Source organism: Danio rerio, chromosome 2, assembly GCF_052040795.2.
Source record: "Danio rerio strain M-AB ecotype USA chromosome 2, GRCz13ab, whole genome shotgun sequence".
Classification (NCBI taxonomy): domain Eukaryota; kingdom Metazoa; phylum Chordata; class Actinopteri; order Cypriniformes; family Danionidae; genus Danio; species Danio rerio.
This window is the reverse complement of record NC_141022.1, coordinates 9,654,659-9,671,339: the sequence shown is the minus strand read 5'-3', so window position 1 is coordinate 9,671,339 and position 16,681 is coordinate 9,654,659. Positions and strand designations below refer to the sequence as shown.

Genomic DNA, 16,681 nt, shown 5'->3' with positions numbered 1-16,681 from the left:
AAACTCGATGCAGAAAAGCCAACTGACCCAGTCGAGGCTCGAACCAGTGACCTTCTTGCTGTGAGGCAACAGCATTACCTACTGCGCCACTGCGTCGCCTATTCTGTAAGCAATTGAAAAAAATCACTATAATAATATTGACCTTAAAATGGTTTTAGGAAATTAAACAGTTTTTGTTGAAATAAAACAAATAAAACTTTCTACAGAAGAAAAAATATTAAAGGTAATTATGTGAAAATTTCCTCAATTTATTAAATATCACTTAGGAATTATCTATCTATCTATCTATCTATCTATCTATCTATCTATCTATCTATCTATCTATCTATCTATCAATCAATCAATCAATCAATCAATCAATCAATCAATCAATCAATCAATCAATCAATCAATCAATCAATCAATCAATCAATCAATCAATCAATCAATCAATCCATCCATCCATCCATCCATCCATCCATCCATCCATCCATCCATCCATCCATCCATCCATCCATCCATCCATCCATCCATCCATCCATCCATCCATCCATCCATCCATCCATCCATCCATCCATCCATCCATCCATCCATCCACTCAGTCCAAATGTGATTTTAGCAATTCATCTAACAGTGTTAAAACCAAACAGGGTCATCAAGGTATTATATTCCCATCACTTAATTATATGCATTCAGGTAATGTGCTTTTACTTACTTTAAATTAGCTTACATAACAATATACTCCCTCAGAAAAATGAGTCTGATGGACAAAATAAAGCATGATTATTTGTCACCAACACACATTTAAGCATCAAGAATAAAATTTGTGTGAATTTTTTGCAAAATGATTACTATTAATTTTCAATCGGGCTAAGCTAGTTAAGGATATTCACACAGTGCTCTTGTAGCTACTCTTCTGTTATCTCAGCTGTATGCTTACTGACCTGTGGAAAGATGAACCGTCACCTCAATCTGAGTGCTCTGGAGCAGGTTTTCATCGAGGATGTCTTCACATTGATGTATTCACCTTTCTCTCCATCCCCATTACTGATAAATCTCCCAGTTCCTGCTGCTGAACAACATGCCCACAGCTGATGCTGCCACCGCCCTGCTTTACTGTTGGGACGGTTTTGTCCAGGTGATGAACAGTGGCTGGTTTTCACAGATAAAGAGTTCAATCTTTTTCCATCAGACCAGATCGTTTTTTTTCCTCAAGGTCTGAGAGTTTTCAGGTGTCTTTTGGCAAACTCCAGACGGGGGCTGACATGCAGTTTGGTCACTTTGCCACACATGCCTGATCGATGAAGGGCTGCAGAGATTGGTGTTCTTCTCTCCACAGATAAATCTTGGATCTTATTTAGAGTGACCATTAAGGTTCTTTGTTAGTTCTTGAGATCACTCATTTTGGGGGGTCGGGGTTTCTTTTTTCTGGAAACATTGTCAGTTGGGTAGTGGGTTGGCACTGGTCAATCTGAGCTTTTTAAAACACTATTGGTTGGGTTAACGGAAGGGGAAGGGTAGTGGGATCAGTCGGTCGACAATGGACTCCAGTGGATTTATGCAAGAATAGCAGGTGGATTCACGAAAACAAAAACCTGAAAAAAAAAAAATGTAGCTCCTGGGACATATTTGCCACTCTCCAGAAATTTATATAGGACTGCGTTTTCAGAATGAGTCTGGGTTGGTCACTTTGGAATTTGCTGAGTTACCTCATATTACCTTCTTCAAGCCTGGCATACTGGAATAATATTTAGCTACCATTTGAACAAGAGGGGCATACAGTGTCTCTCAGCTTTACTCACAGTGGAGGTATTTGGTAATCCTGTAATGATCGCTTTTAAAGCTGTGGTCTGATTCCCTCTCGTTCTGCGCTTATCTCATAATTGGGTTTTAAATCCCTTCATGGCTGCTGCTCATCTCTATTCTATGAGAGTCAAAGCTAATTCAGTTACTGATGTTGGTTGTGCTGGCAGCGTTACTGGTTGCCTGGTCACCGAACACACTGTCGCACAAAACACAGTCTAGAGTCTGTTTAAACCTTTCACAAATCAGCAAGCACACACACAATAAAAAAGTCTCATTGCTATTCATATGATCAGCTGCACTGGTAAATGTGTTTCCATCTTCTCTGATCTGGCTTCATTGTATTCTGTGCTTTCATTTAATCGAAGCTAAGGTCATATCTCCTTGTGAGTTGCTCTCCAAGACTTTTGGCATCAAAATCGAACAAAACCTTTTATAAAAGTGTTTATGCAACTTATGATGATTACATAGACATCAGTAATCAAATTATTTGACTTGATCTGAGTAAGACATTAATATGATTTAGTTTTATCATCAGTTGCTTTTTGAATGTTCCTTTCATGATCCTGTTTTACATGTTATAGCACATTATTCAATAAACGTCATTGTGTCACCAGGCTATCCACATTTCCTCCAGAGTTTCTTGTAATTTCGGGTGTTTCATTTTGAATTGGCCGACTTTAACTGCAGTACTAAAATTTGCTGCAGCATTGAAGGTCCCAATAGTCGTGTTTCCTCTATCGCGCTTAAATCGAACGAGCCAGGACCAGTTGCGTTTCCACAGTCACTTCCAGGGCCTGATCGGGCCAAAGCAGGGCTTTCTCGGGGCCAGTGGCCAGCCTTTTTCGGCCCGCCGAATACCTTGGGCCAAAGAGGGCCAGCTGAGGCTTCGGGCGGAGTGAAAAGAGAGGTGGACTTTGTCCAAGTCTGGTAAAGATGGCGTGCCGTCATTACGCTAGCTTTACGAGTACATGCAGCAAACAATAAATAAGGGAAAGAAAACATATAGCTGGTCAGTTTAAGATAGGCTATTCCATAAAACGCCCTATAGGCTAGGTTTGTTTTTTGCTTATGACCTTTATGTTTCCCTTTTAAATGTAAGGCTGTTGCATAAAATAATAAAGTTTTAATTTAAGTGATTTTTCTTTGCTGCGTCCTCCTTGATGTTTCAGTTACGCATAATAATCTTTACACCGTATTAAAGACACAGCAGCCAGTAAAGTTTGTCTTTAGATGCTTGTAAGAGTGAGACCTTTCTTTTTTTTAATTTAATTTGGAAATGATACAAAATATGAATACAACAGACAGACATAAAACTTTACAAACAACGCGTTCACGTTTGTAGGCTCAAAACAATAGTGTCATACCTTGATAAAACAGTCTAAACTATATTGAAATATTTTAAAGAATTACAAATGTCGGATATAATAAAATCACATTAAATAAATGAACCAATACAAAACAAATAAAAGCTAGCGATAACAATGTAGGTGTACAATACATAAATTTAACCATTTTAAAGCCATATATAACTTTTATTATACAAAGGCCTATCTGAAAAAAAAGATTTTAGATATTTTCTAAAAACAATAAACACTGGAGGAGGTTTAAATATTATTTATAAAGTATTTTGATATGATGATATTAATAAAATTGTGCAAACAGAGCATTTATTGGGTGAGTGAAAGCAGAACCGACCTTCTTTTCTATCATGCAGTCCTCTGCAGTGCTGCTTAAAAAATGGATTGGGAAAAACTGCATGTAAAAATGTGTTCTATGTCCTCAAACAAGTGTTTATGTTTTTATATGACGTGGTAAAATTAAAAAATGAAATTTTAAATGTAGAGTTTTATGAATAGTGAATAGCTGCTAAGCGCAACAAAATATAGCCTATATTTTATTACTTGCTCTCATGTGCTGAAACACTTAACACTTTACTTAAGACCCCCGAAAATTATGCAACATCTTTAAATAAACGGGAATCACCTATTACAGTACAGTACTGTAGGTGTCATATAGCCTAGGAAAAAAATAATTTTAGCTCTCTCTTTAGCATTTGGGCTGCATGTTTGACAACGTCTATTAAAACAAGGATGTTATAAAATACATTTCATACCGAGTTATCACTGGAGAATATCTGTAGTTTTATATTACGGATGGGTGCGCTCACTGCGCTGGGTACCTCCATTAGTGGCGAGACCCCTCGATGCACGATGCCAACAATCGGTTGGCGAGTAAACAAATATAATGAATGGAAATACATAGGCCTGTGCGTGTAGACATATAATGTAATGTTGTACAGTAACGTGTCATTTGTTTGTTTCGTTTGTCTTTTCAATTCAATTCAATTCAATTCAATTCAATTCAGCTTTATTTGTATAGCGCTTTTACAATGTAGATTGTGTCAAAGCAGCTTCACATAAATGGTCATAGTAATTGGAACAGTGTGGTTCAGGTTTTAGTGTTTAAGTTCAGTTCAGTTCAGTTTAGCTCTGTTCAGTGTGATTTAATCATTACTGAGAGTTCAAACACTGAAGAGCAAATTCATCGATGCGTAGCTCTACCAATCCTGAACCATGCGAGGCAGTGGCGACAGCGGAGTGGGAAAAAAAACTTCACCTGATGGGAGTGAAGAAAAAAAACCTTGAGAGAACCAGACTCAGTTGGGCACGACCATTTTAATTTCTCCGCTGGCCAAAAGTCTTGTGCAGAACTTCATTCGCCGTGGTTTATGCTGGAAGATGGCCTCAATGAAGACTCGTCTGTCCCTGGAGCGTCGCTGGAATCAGACTCATGTTCTCCACTCCCCACGACCATCAGCGCAGCATCAGCTCAGGATATGGCCTGGTCCCGGATATGGAATCCTTGGGATCATCACGTCGCTGGTCTTGGATCCAATCAGTGACTCCGCCTAATCTGAGGACCTCGGGATGAGTATCCCCAGGTGAAAATAGAGAATAAAGAGAATAATTAGCGTAGCTGCTGTTCATAGTGTATATAAGCAAGATGTAGAAGCCAGTGTGGAACCTGCTAGGTGATGCACTGAGTGTATGCTTTACTAAACAGATAGGTCTTTAATCTAGTTTTGAACTGGGAGAGTGTGTCTGAGCCTCGGACATTACCAGGAAGGCTATTCCAGAGTGTAGGAGCCATGAAAGAGAAGGCTCGACCTCCTTTACTTGATTTTGCTATTCTAGGTACTACCAGAAGCCCTGAATTTTGAGATCTTAAGGAGCGAGTTGGTTCGTAGCGAGACAGAAGGTTGGTTAGATAAACAGGAGCTAGATTATTTAGAGCTTTATAGGTGAGAAGTAATATTTTAAATTCAATACGAAATTTAACAGGCAGCCAGTGTAAGGAGGATAAAATTGGGGTTATATGATCATATTTTCTAGACCTGGTCAGAACTCTGGCTGCTGCATTTTGCACTAATTGAAGTTTGTTAATAGAGGATGCTGGGCAGCCAGCAAATAGAGCATTACAGTAATCCAGTCTCGAAGTCATAAAAGCATGGACTAGCTTTTCTGCATCTGAGATGGATAGCATATTTCGTAATTTAGCGATATTTCTCAGATGAAAGAAGGCAGTTTTTGTGACATGGGATATATGGTTTTTAAAAGTTAGATTGCTGTCTAATATGACACCCAGATCTTTTATAGTAGAGCTAAAGCTAACTTTGTATCCCTCTAATTGTAAATTGAGTTGCGAGATCTGCTGTGTGCAAGATTTAGGCCCAATAAGTAATAATTCTGTTTTGTCTGAGTTTAAGAGAAGAAAATTGTTGGTCATCCAGTCTTTGATGTCTTTGATACACTCAGTTAGTTTAGAAAGTTCAGACGTCTCGTCAGGTTTAGTGGAAATATATAATTGAGTATCATCTGCATAGCAGTGAAAGCTGATCCCATGTCTTCTAATAATGTCTCCCATAGGTAGCATGTAAATTGTAAACAGTAAAGGGCCTAAAACTGATCCTTGAGGCACCCCATACTTTACTGGGCAGATTTGTGAAGGCTGTCCATTAAGATTTACAAACTGGTAGCGGTCAGTTAAGTATGACTTAAACCATTGTAGAGCCTGTCCCTGGACACCTGTAGACTTTAAGCGATTTATGAGGATATTGTGGTCAATGGTATCAAATGCCGCACTAAGATCGAGTAAAACTAATAGCGAGACGCACCCTCGGTCAGCAGCTAAGAGTAAATCGTTGGTTATTTTCACTAAGGCGGTTTCTGTACTGTGGTGAGCCCTGAAACCTGACTGAAACACTTCAAAAATATTGTTCGTCTGCAGTAAAGAGCATAATTGAGTGGAAACAACTTTTTCTAGTATTTTAGACATAAATGGAAGATTTGAAATAGGCCTATAGTTAGCTAAGTTGTTGGTGTCTAGTTGCGGTTTCTTAATAATAGGCTTAATAACAGCTAGCTTGTAAGAGTTTGGAACATGGCCTATAGATAAAGAAGAGTTGATAATGTTAAGAAGAGGTTCTCCTATAGCAGGTAGCAGCTCTTTCAGTAATTTTGTTGGAATTGAGTCCAGCAAACACGTAGCTGGTTTAGAGCTATTTATAATTTTCACTAACTCTTCATGTTCTATGATTTTGAAGCAGTGTAGGTTATTATTATGATTTAATGAAATATTTACAGGATTTGGAGTATAAGCTGGTGCAGAAAGTTTGGCATCTCCTATTTTCTGTCTAAAGCCTTCTATTTTATTACTGAAAAAATTCATGAAGTCATCACTACTAATTTGCGGTGGAGTAGTTTGTTCCAAGGATGACCGATTATTTGCTAATTTAGAGATGGTGTTAAATAAAAATCTAGGATTGTTATGATTATTTTCTATCAGTTTGCGCAGGTGCTCGGTCCTGGCAGATTTTAGAGCCCTCCTATAGCTGGACATACTGTCTTTGTACGCAATTCTAAAGATCTCTAAATTAGTTTTTTTCCATTTACGTTCCAGGGCGCGGGTTGCTGTTTTGAGCGCACGAGTATGACTATTATACCATGGTATAGTTTTAATCTCTCTAGCCTTTTTTAATTTTATGGGTGCCACAGTATTTAGTGTGCTAGTAAAGATGGCATCCATACTGCTGGTTACTACATCAAGATCATTTGAGTTTGCGGGTGCATTACGAAATAGAGAGAGATCAGGTAAGTTATTTATAAATTCATCTTTAGTTGACGGAACAATAGTTCTACTAGGGCGGAGTATTGGAGCGGGTTTGCTGATTTCAGGTAAACATAGCTTATATAGTAAGAGGTAGTGATCTGTAATATCATCACTTTGTGGTATAATGTCTACGTCAATAACCTCGATTCCATAAGACAGAATTAGATCTAATGTATGCTTTAAGCGATGGGTTGGACCCACAACGTTTTGCTTTATCCCAAGTGAGTGTATTAAATCCATAAACGCGAGCCCTAATGTATCATTAGCGTCATCTATGTGGATGTTAAAGTCACCTACAATTAGCATTTTATCAGTTTTGACTAGTAAGTCAGAAATAAAATCAGAAAATTCTTTTAGAAATTTGACATAGGGTCCTGGGGGTCTATATATGGTGATTAAAGCGAGAGATAACATAGGTTTTTGTATAGTATCTGGAAGCTGAACATTAAGCGATAATACTTCAAAGGAGCTAAACATAAGTCCGTTTCTCTGTTTAATATTAAGGAAATCACTAAAGATTGATGCAACTCCACCACCACGACCAGTTTGACGAGCCTCATGTTTATATAAGAATCCTGGAGGAGTTGCTTCATTTAAGCTAATATAGTCATTTTGTTTCAGCCAGGTTTCAGTGAGACAGAGTGCATTAAGATTGTTTTCTGTTATTATTTCATTAATGATAAGTGCTTTAGGTGCAAGTGACCTGATGTTTAGGAGACCAAGTTTTACGAAATTTGTATTTTCACTTTCTACTGGTTTTTCTGGTTTGATTCTTACTAGATTTTTCCTGGAGCACACAGTACGTTTATTTCTTAATCTAATAATACGAGGAACAGACACAGTCTCTATAGGATTCGCCAGATATGCGTTACTGATGTTTAAGTGGGGTGAACAAGAGTCTAGGTGGCTATAGTGTGAATTTTGTGAATTTTTACCTGCTAGTCAGATGGTGCGAAGTAGTCTGGAGATGTTGTCCGACAGGAGTTCAGCTCCGGCTCGACTGGGGTGCAGGCCGTCAGGACGGAAGAGCCTAGGACGCTCCCAGAAAAGATTCCAGTTATTAGCAAAGAGCAATTTCTGTTCTTTACACCATGTTATTAGCCATTCATTCAAAGCTAAAAGTCTACTGAACCTTTCATTTCCTCGGCGGTAGGTAGGAAGCGGCCCAGAAACGATGATCTGCGTGGCGGGCGAGGTGCGTCGAACCGTCTCGATCAGGCTCCTGAAGTCCTTCTTCAGGATCTCCGACTGCCGGAGCCCGGTGTCGTTTGTCCCCACGTGGAGGACAACGGCACCAGGGCTCTCGGCAGCGCCCAGGATGGTTGGAATCTGTGTAGAAATATTTTTCACACGGGCACCAGGAAAGCAGAAAGTACGTACTTTATTACCTTTTGAGGAGGCGGCACGGACGTGACGAACGATCGAGTCACCGATGATGGCCACATCGGGACCCGACTCGCGGAGAGGGGAGAAGCGGTTCTCCGTGGAGATCTCGAACACAGGCGGAGACGTTCTGCCCCGGGATCTGGGAAGCACCTTGCGCGGCTGCACCCAGGCGCCGTGGTAGCCGGGTGTCGGCGTGAACGACGCCTGGCTGAGCCGCGCCCCGGGTGCGCTGGGCCTGGACAGAGAAGGACGCGGGGTTGAGGTAGAGGGAATGATGTGGTTGTAATTTCCACGTACCTTAGGTGATGAGACGGCCTTAGCATTAGGTACGGCTAGAAGCCGTTCCCGTAGCCGCGACCGTCTTACCACCAGCGCGTCTTTATTTTAATAATTTCGTGATGATGCGATATGGTGTGTTTATCTGCCTGATTGATTCCCGCTGAAGTGGCCGAGTTGTGTGACGTTTGATTGGGGGGAGGTTCTGGGGGCGGGGTTTGCATGACCCACTGCGAGCTACTAGCCCAACAGTGAAAACGTAAAATTATTTCAGCCTCACTGCTCAACCTCCAGAGCGATTGGCCCGGCCAGGCCCGATAAAAGCTCTGGCTCGCACTGGCCCAACAGTGGAAATGCGGCTAATGAGCACTATGGCCTACATCATCCATAAATGGTAGAAGTTAGGGAACGGAACAGTCTCTACAGCACTCCATCAATCAATCCAGTATTATAGAGTGACCAAATAGCATCAAAGCCTGTCTGGAGTCTGACTCAAAACACTTGAAGACTCTCAGACCATGAGAATAAAAATAATCTGCTCTGATTAAATAAAGTTTGGCCTGAATGTCAAGCTTCATGTCTGGAGCAAAACAGGCACTTCTTTTCACCTGGTCAGTACCACCTCTTCCATGAAGATTGAAGGTGGCAGCAATCTACTGTGTGGATGTTTTTCAATTGAAGGGAACTGAAAGACTAGTCAGGATTGTGGGAAAGATGTGCTGGGACATCAATGATGAAACTTGGACCTCAGTTTAGTGATGGTCCATCTTACAACAGGACAATCACTGTAAGCACACAGACAAGACAACAAAATTGTGGCTACAGGTCAACTCTGTGAATGTTCTTGTGGCTCAGCCAGAGCCCAGACCTGAACTAAGCATTTCTGGAGAGATCTGAAAAAGGGCTGTGCACTGACGGTCCCAATCCAACCTAATTGAGCTTAAAAGGTATTGTGAAGAAGTATGGGATAAAATGTCAAAAAATGGGTGTGCCAAGCTTGATGCATCATACGCAGATAGAATTTGTAATTGTAATTGTTCCAAAGGCGCTTCAACATAGTATTTAGTAATTAAGTAAATGTCTTAGCTGGGTATACATCTTTAATTAAAGATTAATTAACTGTACAGTTAGACATTGCAGTAAAACTGAGCTGTGTCTGATGCGCTAAACACATTACTGACAGTCTCGACTTTGGAAATGTTCACACATTAACAGCCCTCACATCTGGCCAGTACAGATGTGCGACAGATGGGAGTAGGAGTCTAAGTCGTGGGAATTAATTTGGTTCGCAAGCTCTCACAGTGCATTAGGGGTTGCTGTAAAGTGTACATCGATTGTATACTTGTTATTGCAGTGCATTAAAGGAGTGATTGAGTGCACTTCATAACCTCTATTATGGTTTCGGATACTAAAACAAATGGCTGTTCCCTGTATTAAAGGGTTAACCCTATTTAAGGGTAATTCCAGAAACAGCCCTAAACTAGCACTGTGCTTCGTTTGGAAGGGCTAGTCCCTATGCCCTAATGTGACAGCGTCCGAGGGTGTAAGGGTCGGCAATTTTTTTCTTGGAACTTACTCATGCGTCAAATAAAAAACATCAATGCAAATCACATGAAAGCAACCACTTGAACCAACTTGTAAACAAAAAGGTCGCTGTCATTGATTTGCCATCAGGAATACATTGTAAATTGTTTCATAATACCAGCATGATCGTGTTTGGAATTATTCAGAGAATGATCTTGTGTAGCATGTAAGATATTGATTTGTACATTTGTTACATCATTTGAACAATATGATGACATCGGATCACATGCTTCAGAAACAGCCATAATGGAGGTTGGTGTCATTGTCTCAATCCCATCAAGTGTGCGCTAACAATTTTTTCAGGGCAAACTGAACTTTTTTTTGATTATGACAAAATTTAGGATTGTTGTTAAATTTTACTATGGCTCTGAGGGTTCTTTTAGGTGTTATCCCCTTTAAAACCACATGCCAGTCACTTTCAGACAACTCTCAGTGGCATAATTCTTTTTATCTTTAGTTCACAGCATCTCACAGGACTTCAGGGCTTCTTTCTCTTCAGCTTGTTCAGTTTTTTTATGAACTGATTCGTGATGTGCTTTAGAAGAGTCTAGAATTTAGCTTTGATTATACGTTATTCTAAAATGTCATTGTTTTTTTGGTCAAATAGATTTCGTAGTAATCAGAGAATTGTTCATTTATTTGCTTGAGTAAGTACTCTTTAAAACCTAAAAAGTCAAGTTAACTCAAACCATTTGAGAAAAGCGATTGCAACAAACCATTTAAGTTTAAAAACTAATCCTAATGATTACTGTAAACTTAATCCGTTTGAGTAAACAAAGCAATTTAAGCACAGCAAAATTTCATAAATGAAGAGAACTCCAACTAATTGAGTACTGTAAAATCTAATAAAGTTAAGGCAACTCAAACCGTTAAAAGAAACCGATTGCTACAAACCATCTGCATTAAAAAGCTATCTATATGAGTACTGTGAACTTACTTTATTTAAGCTGAAGTAATGAGGTATTTAATTAACTCATTACCTTCAAAACTGAGTTCAAAACTCTTTTCCAATGAGTAGAATTAACTTTCAGTCAATTTTTAATGATTCTAATGCTTAGAAAGAAAATTTAAGATTGAAAAATTGTATTTGTTGTTAAATTTTACTGTAAAAAATACTGTTAAATTTACAGTATTACTCTTAGTTTTGTTTGCACTGTAGTTTTACAGCACAATTGTAATTATTAATTTACAGTGTGTTTGTAATTTTTACAGTATTACTGGCTAAATTCACAAGTGCACTGTAAATTAACAACTACAACCGTGCTATAGTTTTACCAAACTGTGCTGTAGGAACTGTGAAAATATAAATATATATATATAATCTAGTTTAAAATTAAAGTAATATTTATATAACAGAAAAGGTGTATTGTTTGGTTTATAATTATATTAGTTTATTCAAAAGCATACCTGTCTACCCTCCTGTTTTTCCTGGGATTCTACATTTCTATGAAGGGTGGCAATTAACATAAAAGAGCCAGTCTTACCTTTCTGTAACTCATACCGCTGAACCACCAGGGGACGTCCCTTGCTTTTAAGTGTAAATCTGTTCTGTACTTTTATTTTATTTAGGCATGGAAACACTTTGAAATAAATATAAAAAGGGTGCAATTCTGTTCCTTACCATTACAGTCACAGTTGCCCCTCCAATGCAATCCTCAAAACAATCAGTTTATGTCACGATAAGTGGTAATAAATAGACGATGTTTCCCAAATGGATTTTATACACACAATTTAAAGCGGAGTAAAAGTGGACACTCTGGGTTTTGGGTGCGTGTTCGAACAGACATATACACATAATAATAAAAATAATAATAATAATAACATCTATTCATGTCCATCTTGTTGGTTTTTATTTTAAAAACAACAAATTTAGTCTTAAATGAGCACAAACAGTTAGGAAAGCAATTGAGTGCTTTCATTATTGATCTGTGCATTTTTTAAGTGACACCTTTCCTATATATGTAATCAAATGAAAAAATCTAAATGAGAGATTCATTCACTGCTCTTTAATCCGAATGTTTAAATTATACAGTGAATTACATTTCTTTATAGCTAGTGATTTTAATTTTTATTTGCAGCTTTTGCTAATGTATATTATTTGTTATCCTTTGTAAATAAAACAATATATATATATAAAACATATTATTGACAGTTTAAACTGTTTATTTACAACAAACAGCTCCAGATGAACATATTTAGTAATTTGGAGAACTTCTTTTGGGTGGAGGGGGTATCCCTTTATTTTCACATCCCAGTGTTGACAGGTATGTTCAAAACTTTAGCTAGGTTGTGAGAGACATTAAAACCTCTTGCTTCCTGAGCTCTGGCTGAGCCAAAGGAATGCACTTTTAGCCACTGCCCTCCACCTAAAAGCATATTATAGACAGGACAACTAGACTTATTTTAGACTACTCTTGCCATTGTAAGAGACTCATTTTGGACTGTAAGACTTCTTGAAGACGCTGTTTGACTGCAGAACAAACAACACGTCTCAATAAAGAATTCTGCTTGAAACATGTCTCCTGGGACTGGGTTCTCATTTTTTCAACACAACCAAAATTGCCAGTAATACTGTAAAGTTTACAACATTTTTTAAAAAGTGTAAGCTAGACAAACAGTTTTAGAGAGTTTTATGTTTCCCCATATTCAAAGAGTTAGGAGCAGTGTTGCCGACTTTGTCACTAAATTTAGCGACTTTTCAGACCGCCCTAGCGACAAATTTTGAAAAAAGCGACTAGCAACCAATCTAGCGACATTTTTTGGTGTTACTAGAGATTTTTATAAATGTGCCGTCGGCCCCTACCCCACCTCAGAGCACTCACAGGCGGCTCAGTCCTCGTACAGGAGTCTCTCCAACCTCTCCGGCCTGATAGAAGATTACCCCTCTGCTTACCAACGGCAAGTGATTTAGCACAACATCTTAAGGTAATTCCCTAGTACAGTCAAACCGATCTGCTTCTTCTTTGTTTTAAGTTTAAAAATTTTATTTGACCTTTTAGTCTTTTCTTGTTCACAATCAGAGAGATTTTGGTGACAGTTTCAGACCTTTATTAAGTAAAACTTATTATGTCTAAAAGATTACTGCAAATTCACTACACGTCTAAACTAATATACAGTATTCAGGCAGCAATACATTTAGTTAAATTGACATGCATACATAAAGCATAGTGCAAATATAAATACCCCTTTATTAACCATAGGTTATTAAACAAACAGAAACGATTGGATGTGATGATGTCAGTAATATGCAAATTATTGTTTGACGTAATCTAGTGGCATTTAGTGACTTTTCAGGCAGAGCTTAGTGCCTTTTCATTCCAAATAGTTAGAAACACTGGTTAGGAGCTTGCAGTTAAATGCTCAAGAGGCGTTTCGAAGATGGCCGCCGAATAAAATGACTTGCCTTAAAGGCACTTTGGTATAAATAATTCTCCCACTGTCATCGTGTTTACAAAATAGCAAGCGCTTAGCACTTGACATGAAACAGACACCCAGCATCTCCACACACTGTAGGCGTTCTCTCGTTGAAAACAAAAGGATCATTTCCCAGAGGGTTACGATCGTGGTTAGGTAGACTGACAGTTTGTCATGTGTATTGCACAATGGGAGGTATGCATGGCTATGGCTCTGAGGGTTCTTTTAGGTGTTATCCCCTTTAAAACCACACGCCAGTCACTTTCAGACAACTCTCAGTGGCATAATGCTTTTTATCTTTAGTTCACAGCATCTCACAGGACTTCAGGGCTTCTTTCTCTTCAGCTTGTTCAGTTTTTTTTTATGAGCTGATTCGTGATGTGCTTTAGAAGAGTCTAGATTTTAGCTTTGATTATACGTTACTTTAAAATGACATTGTTTTTTAGTCTAATAGAATTTTTAGTAATCAAAGAATTGTTCATTTATTTGCTTGAGTAAGTACACTTTAAAACCTAAAAAGTTAAGGTAACTCAAACCATTTGAGGAAAGCGATTGCAACAAACCATTTAAGTTTAAAAACTAATCCTAATGAGTACTGTGAACTTAATCCGTTTGAGTAAACAAAGCAATTTGAGCACAGCAAAATTCAATAAAAGAAGAGAACTCAAACCAATTGAGTACTGTAAAACCCAATAAGTTAAGGCAACTCAAACCGTTAAAAGAAACTGATTGCTACAAACCATCTGCATTAAAAAGCTAATCTATATGAGTACTGTGAACTTACTTTATTTAAGTTGAAGTAATGAGGTATTTAAACTGAGTTTAACATTTTTTTTCAAATGAGTAGAATTAACTTTTATACAATTTTGAGTTAACTACACTCATTTCATTTGATTAAGTTGACTGTTGGGTTTTACAGTGTATATTAAAACAGTAATATTGTAAAATGTTATTATTGAAATAGTTAATATCTAATTGAATATTTTTAAATGTACATTCTTTGGACGACAATAAAGAAAAAAGAAAATAAATAGAAAGTTTTATACATTCCAATGACAGATTTCATTCATTCATTAATGTATTATGTTTTATGTATTATGGTGGAAACACATTTGTTTTGGTTATGTGTGGCTGACATTCAGTATTTTCAGATCTGTCAGGTTATACAGGTAAGTTTGACTGGCAGAAACAGATTATATTAAATAGCATGCATTTACATATACACAGTGCTGTGTAAATAAATCATTTATTTCAGTGTCTTAGATTTCATGAATATTTTTCCCCGCCATGCTTCTTTTGTGATAATCTGCATGCTTTGCTGTTTGGTGACAGGCTTTCAGGCATTTATGAACTGACATGTGTAATCATCTTCTTTTTTCTATCAGTGACTAATTAAGTACACATTCCCAAAAGGCGTCCCAGCAGTCAAACTGTTAACATAGTGAAAGTGCACTTCAGCTCAAAAATATGCCATTGGAGGTGATTTTAACACTTGTGTCAGCCTGCAGTTTGGCATGTAGACTAAAGAAAAGTCCATTTTTGTAGTTAAAGCATTAAATGTTTGAAATTATAGACAAGCAGAGTATCAACTTTATGGGAGTAATATCTGGATTTCATGTTAGCAGTTTTAGGCAGGTCTGAAATAGGAATAAATTCATATTTTGAGACCATGAGCTTTGTTATTTTATAAATTATAAATATAAATTTATAAATATATTATATAATCGTAATATTTTATCAGAATCAGAATGAACTTTACATACATACGTACATACATACATACATACATACATATATATATATATATATATATATATATATATATATATATATATATATATATATATATATATATATATATATATCTCAACACAAGAACACAGAATGACATTTGAATAAGTAGAAAATTAAGTAAACAATACAAGTTATAATATAAATATGTCATGTTATGTACTTTGTAATTATATATAGTTATAATTCTGAAAAAAAAATATTTACATCTAGATGGGTTATGTGCATTGTAAATTTTTTAAACTGTACAAATAAGAAATAAAAGTAATAATGCACAATGGATCTTATAATGTGTCATTACATATAATCTTATAAATAATCTCATGAATAATTATGTAATTGTAATGTGAGGCATGTTGACAACAGAGATAAGGATATACGGAGTGTCTCTCCTGCTTCAGCAGCGTGTCCCGCTGGTTATAAACGATTATACAATTAACATTTCATTAGGCCCAAAGTTTCTCTTAATATCCATATATCCAGAGATCACTGCAGCCTCAAGTCTTTTTTAAACTTACCCATCAGTATCAACTTCAACTGAGACATTAGTATTTAAAAACCCTCACTTCTTTTCTTCTGTTTCCGTAGGTCTGTACTCCAGACTTGGTGGTGTTTCTGGCTTGTTCTAATCAGCGTCTGAAGGAGCGCCTGGAGAAACGAGCAGAACAGCAGGGTCGCCCAGACGACAACCCTAAAGCTATCGATCGACGCTTGACTAATTTCAAACAGAATGCCATCCCCCTGGTTAAATACTTCCAAGAAAAAGGCCTCATCGTCACAGTAAGGATTATGTTTGAATATTTATTGTCACAAACTTAAAAGAGAACGTAGGCTTGGGTAGAACTCTTTAATAAAATAATGTGCTGAAGGAATTCGAGAACTGCCTTCTAAAAAGAAAAGTAACACTTGTTCATGAGGTCCTGGAAAGTGCTTTGAAATGTGCATTTTTGTTCTGTGTTCGACGTCATTATAACTGAAACAAGAAGACAGAACATGATATAGAATAGCCCCTCCCATTTAAAAAAAACAGCCAATAGTAATTTGTTTTCATCCCAGCTCTGCCAGTAAGAGTGGTTGACCTTAAACGCATTAAATGAAAAGCAAATGAAAAGCTTTATGAAGTGGGCAGGACATGTCAGATACTAGAGAGCGTTTGATTGGCTGAAGGATTGGATGAGAAACTAAAATATGAGGTGACCTGGGAAAAAAATATTGATTGATTTTTGACAAACTGAGGGCATTGAATGTTTATATCCTCTAATAGCTAGTTGTATGA

At 37.4% G+C, this 16,681-nt stretch overlaps 3 protein-coding genes across 3 annotated transcripts in view; 1 reads left to right on the top strand and 2 right to left on the bottom strand.

The window, feature by feature from the left end:
* zzz3 (zinc finger, ZZ-type containing 3) overlaps positions 1-16,681 on the bottom strand; it is a 675,084-nt gene that overhangs the window by 450,350 nt on the left and 208,053 nt on the right. The gene's annotated exons all lie outside the window — the stretch shown is intronic.
* Positions 1-16,681, top strand: part of ak5 (adenylate kinase 5) — a 210,901-nt gene that overhangs the window by 51,331 nt on the left and 142,889 nt on the right. The window contains 1 exon segment of the mRNA NM_001100084.1: positions 15,994-16,185. Within this exon segment, the coding sequence (NP_001093554.1) occupies positions 15,994-16,185 (192 nt within the window).
* Positions 4,777-15,927, bottom strand: LOC147846209 (uncharacterized). The gene is made up of 3 exons (XM_087240182.1): positions 15,924-15,927; positions 8,087-8,717; positions 4,777-7,984 (listed from the first exon to the last, which is right to left on the bottom strand). The coding sequence occupies exons 1-3, from the start codon at positions 15,925-15,927 to the stop codon at positions 7,897-7,899; spliced, it is 723 nt and encodes a 240-aa protein (XP_087096308.1). The 3' UTR covers positions 4,777-7,896.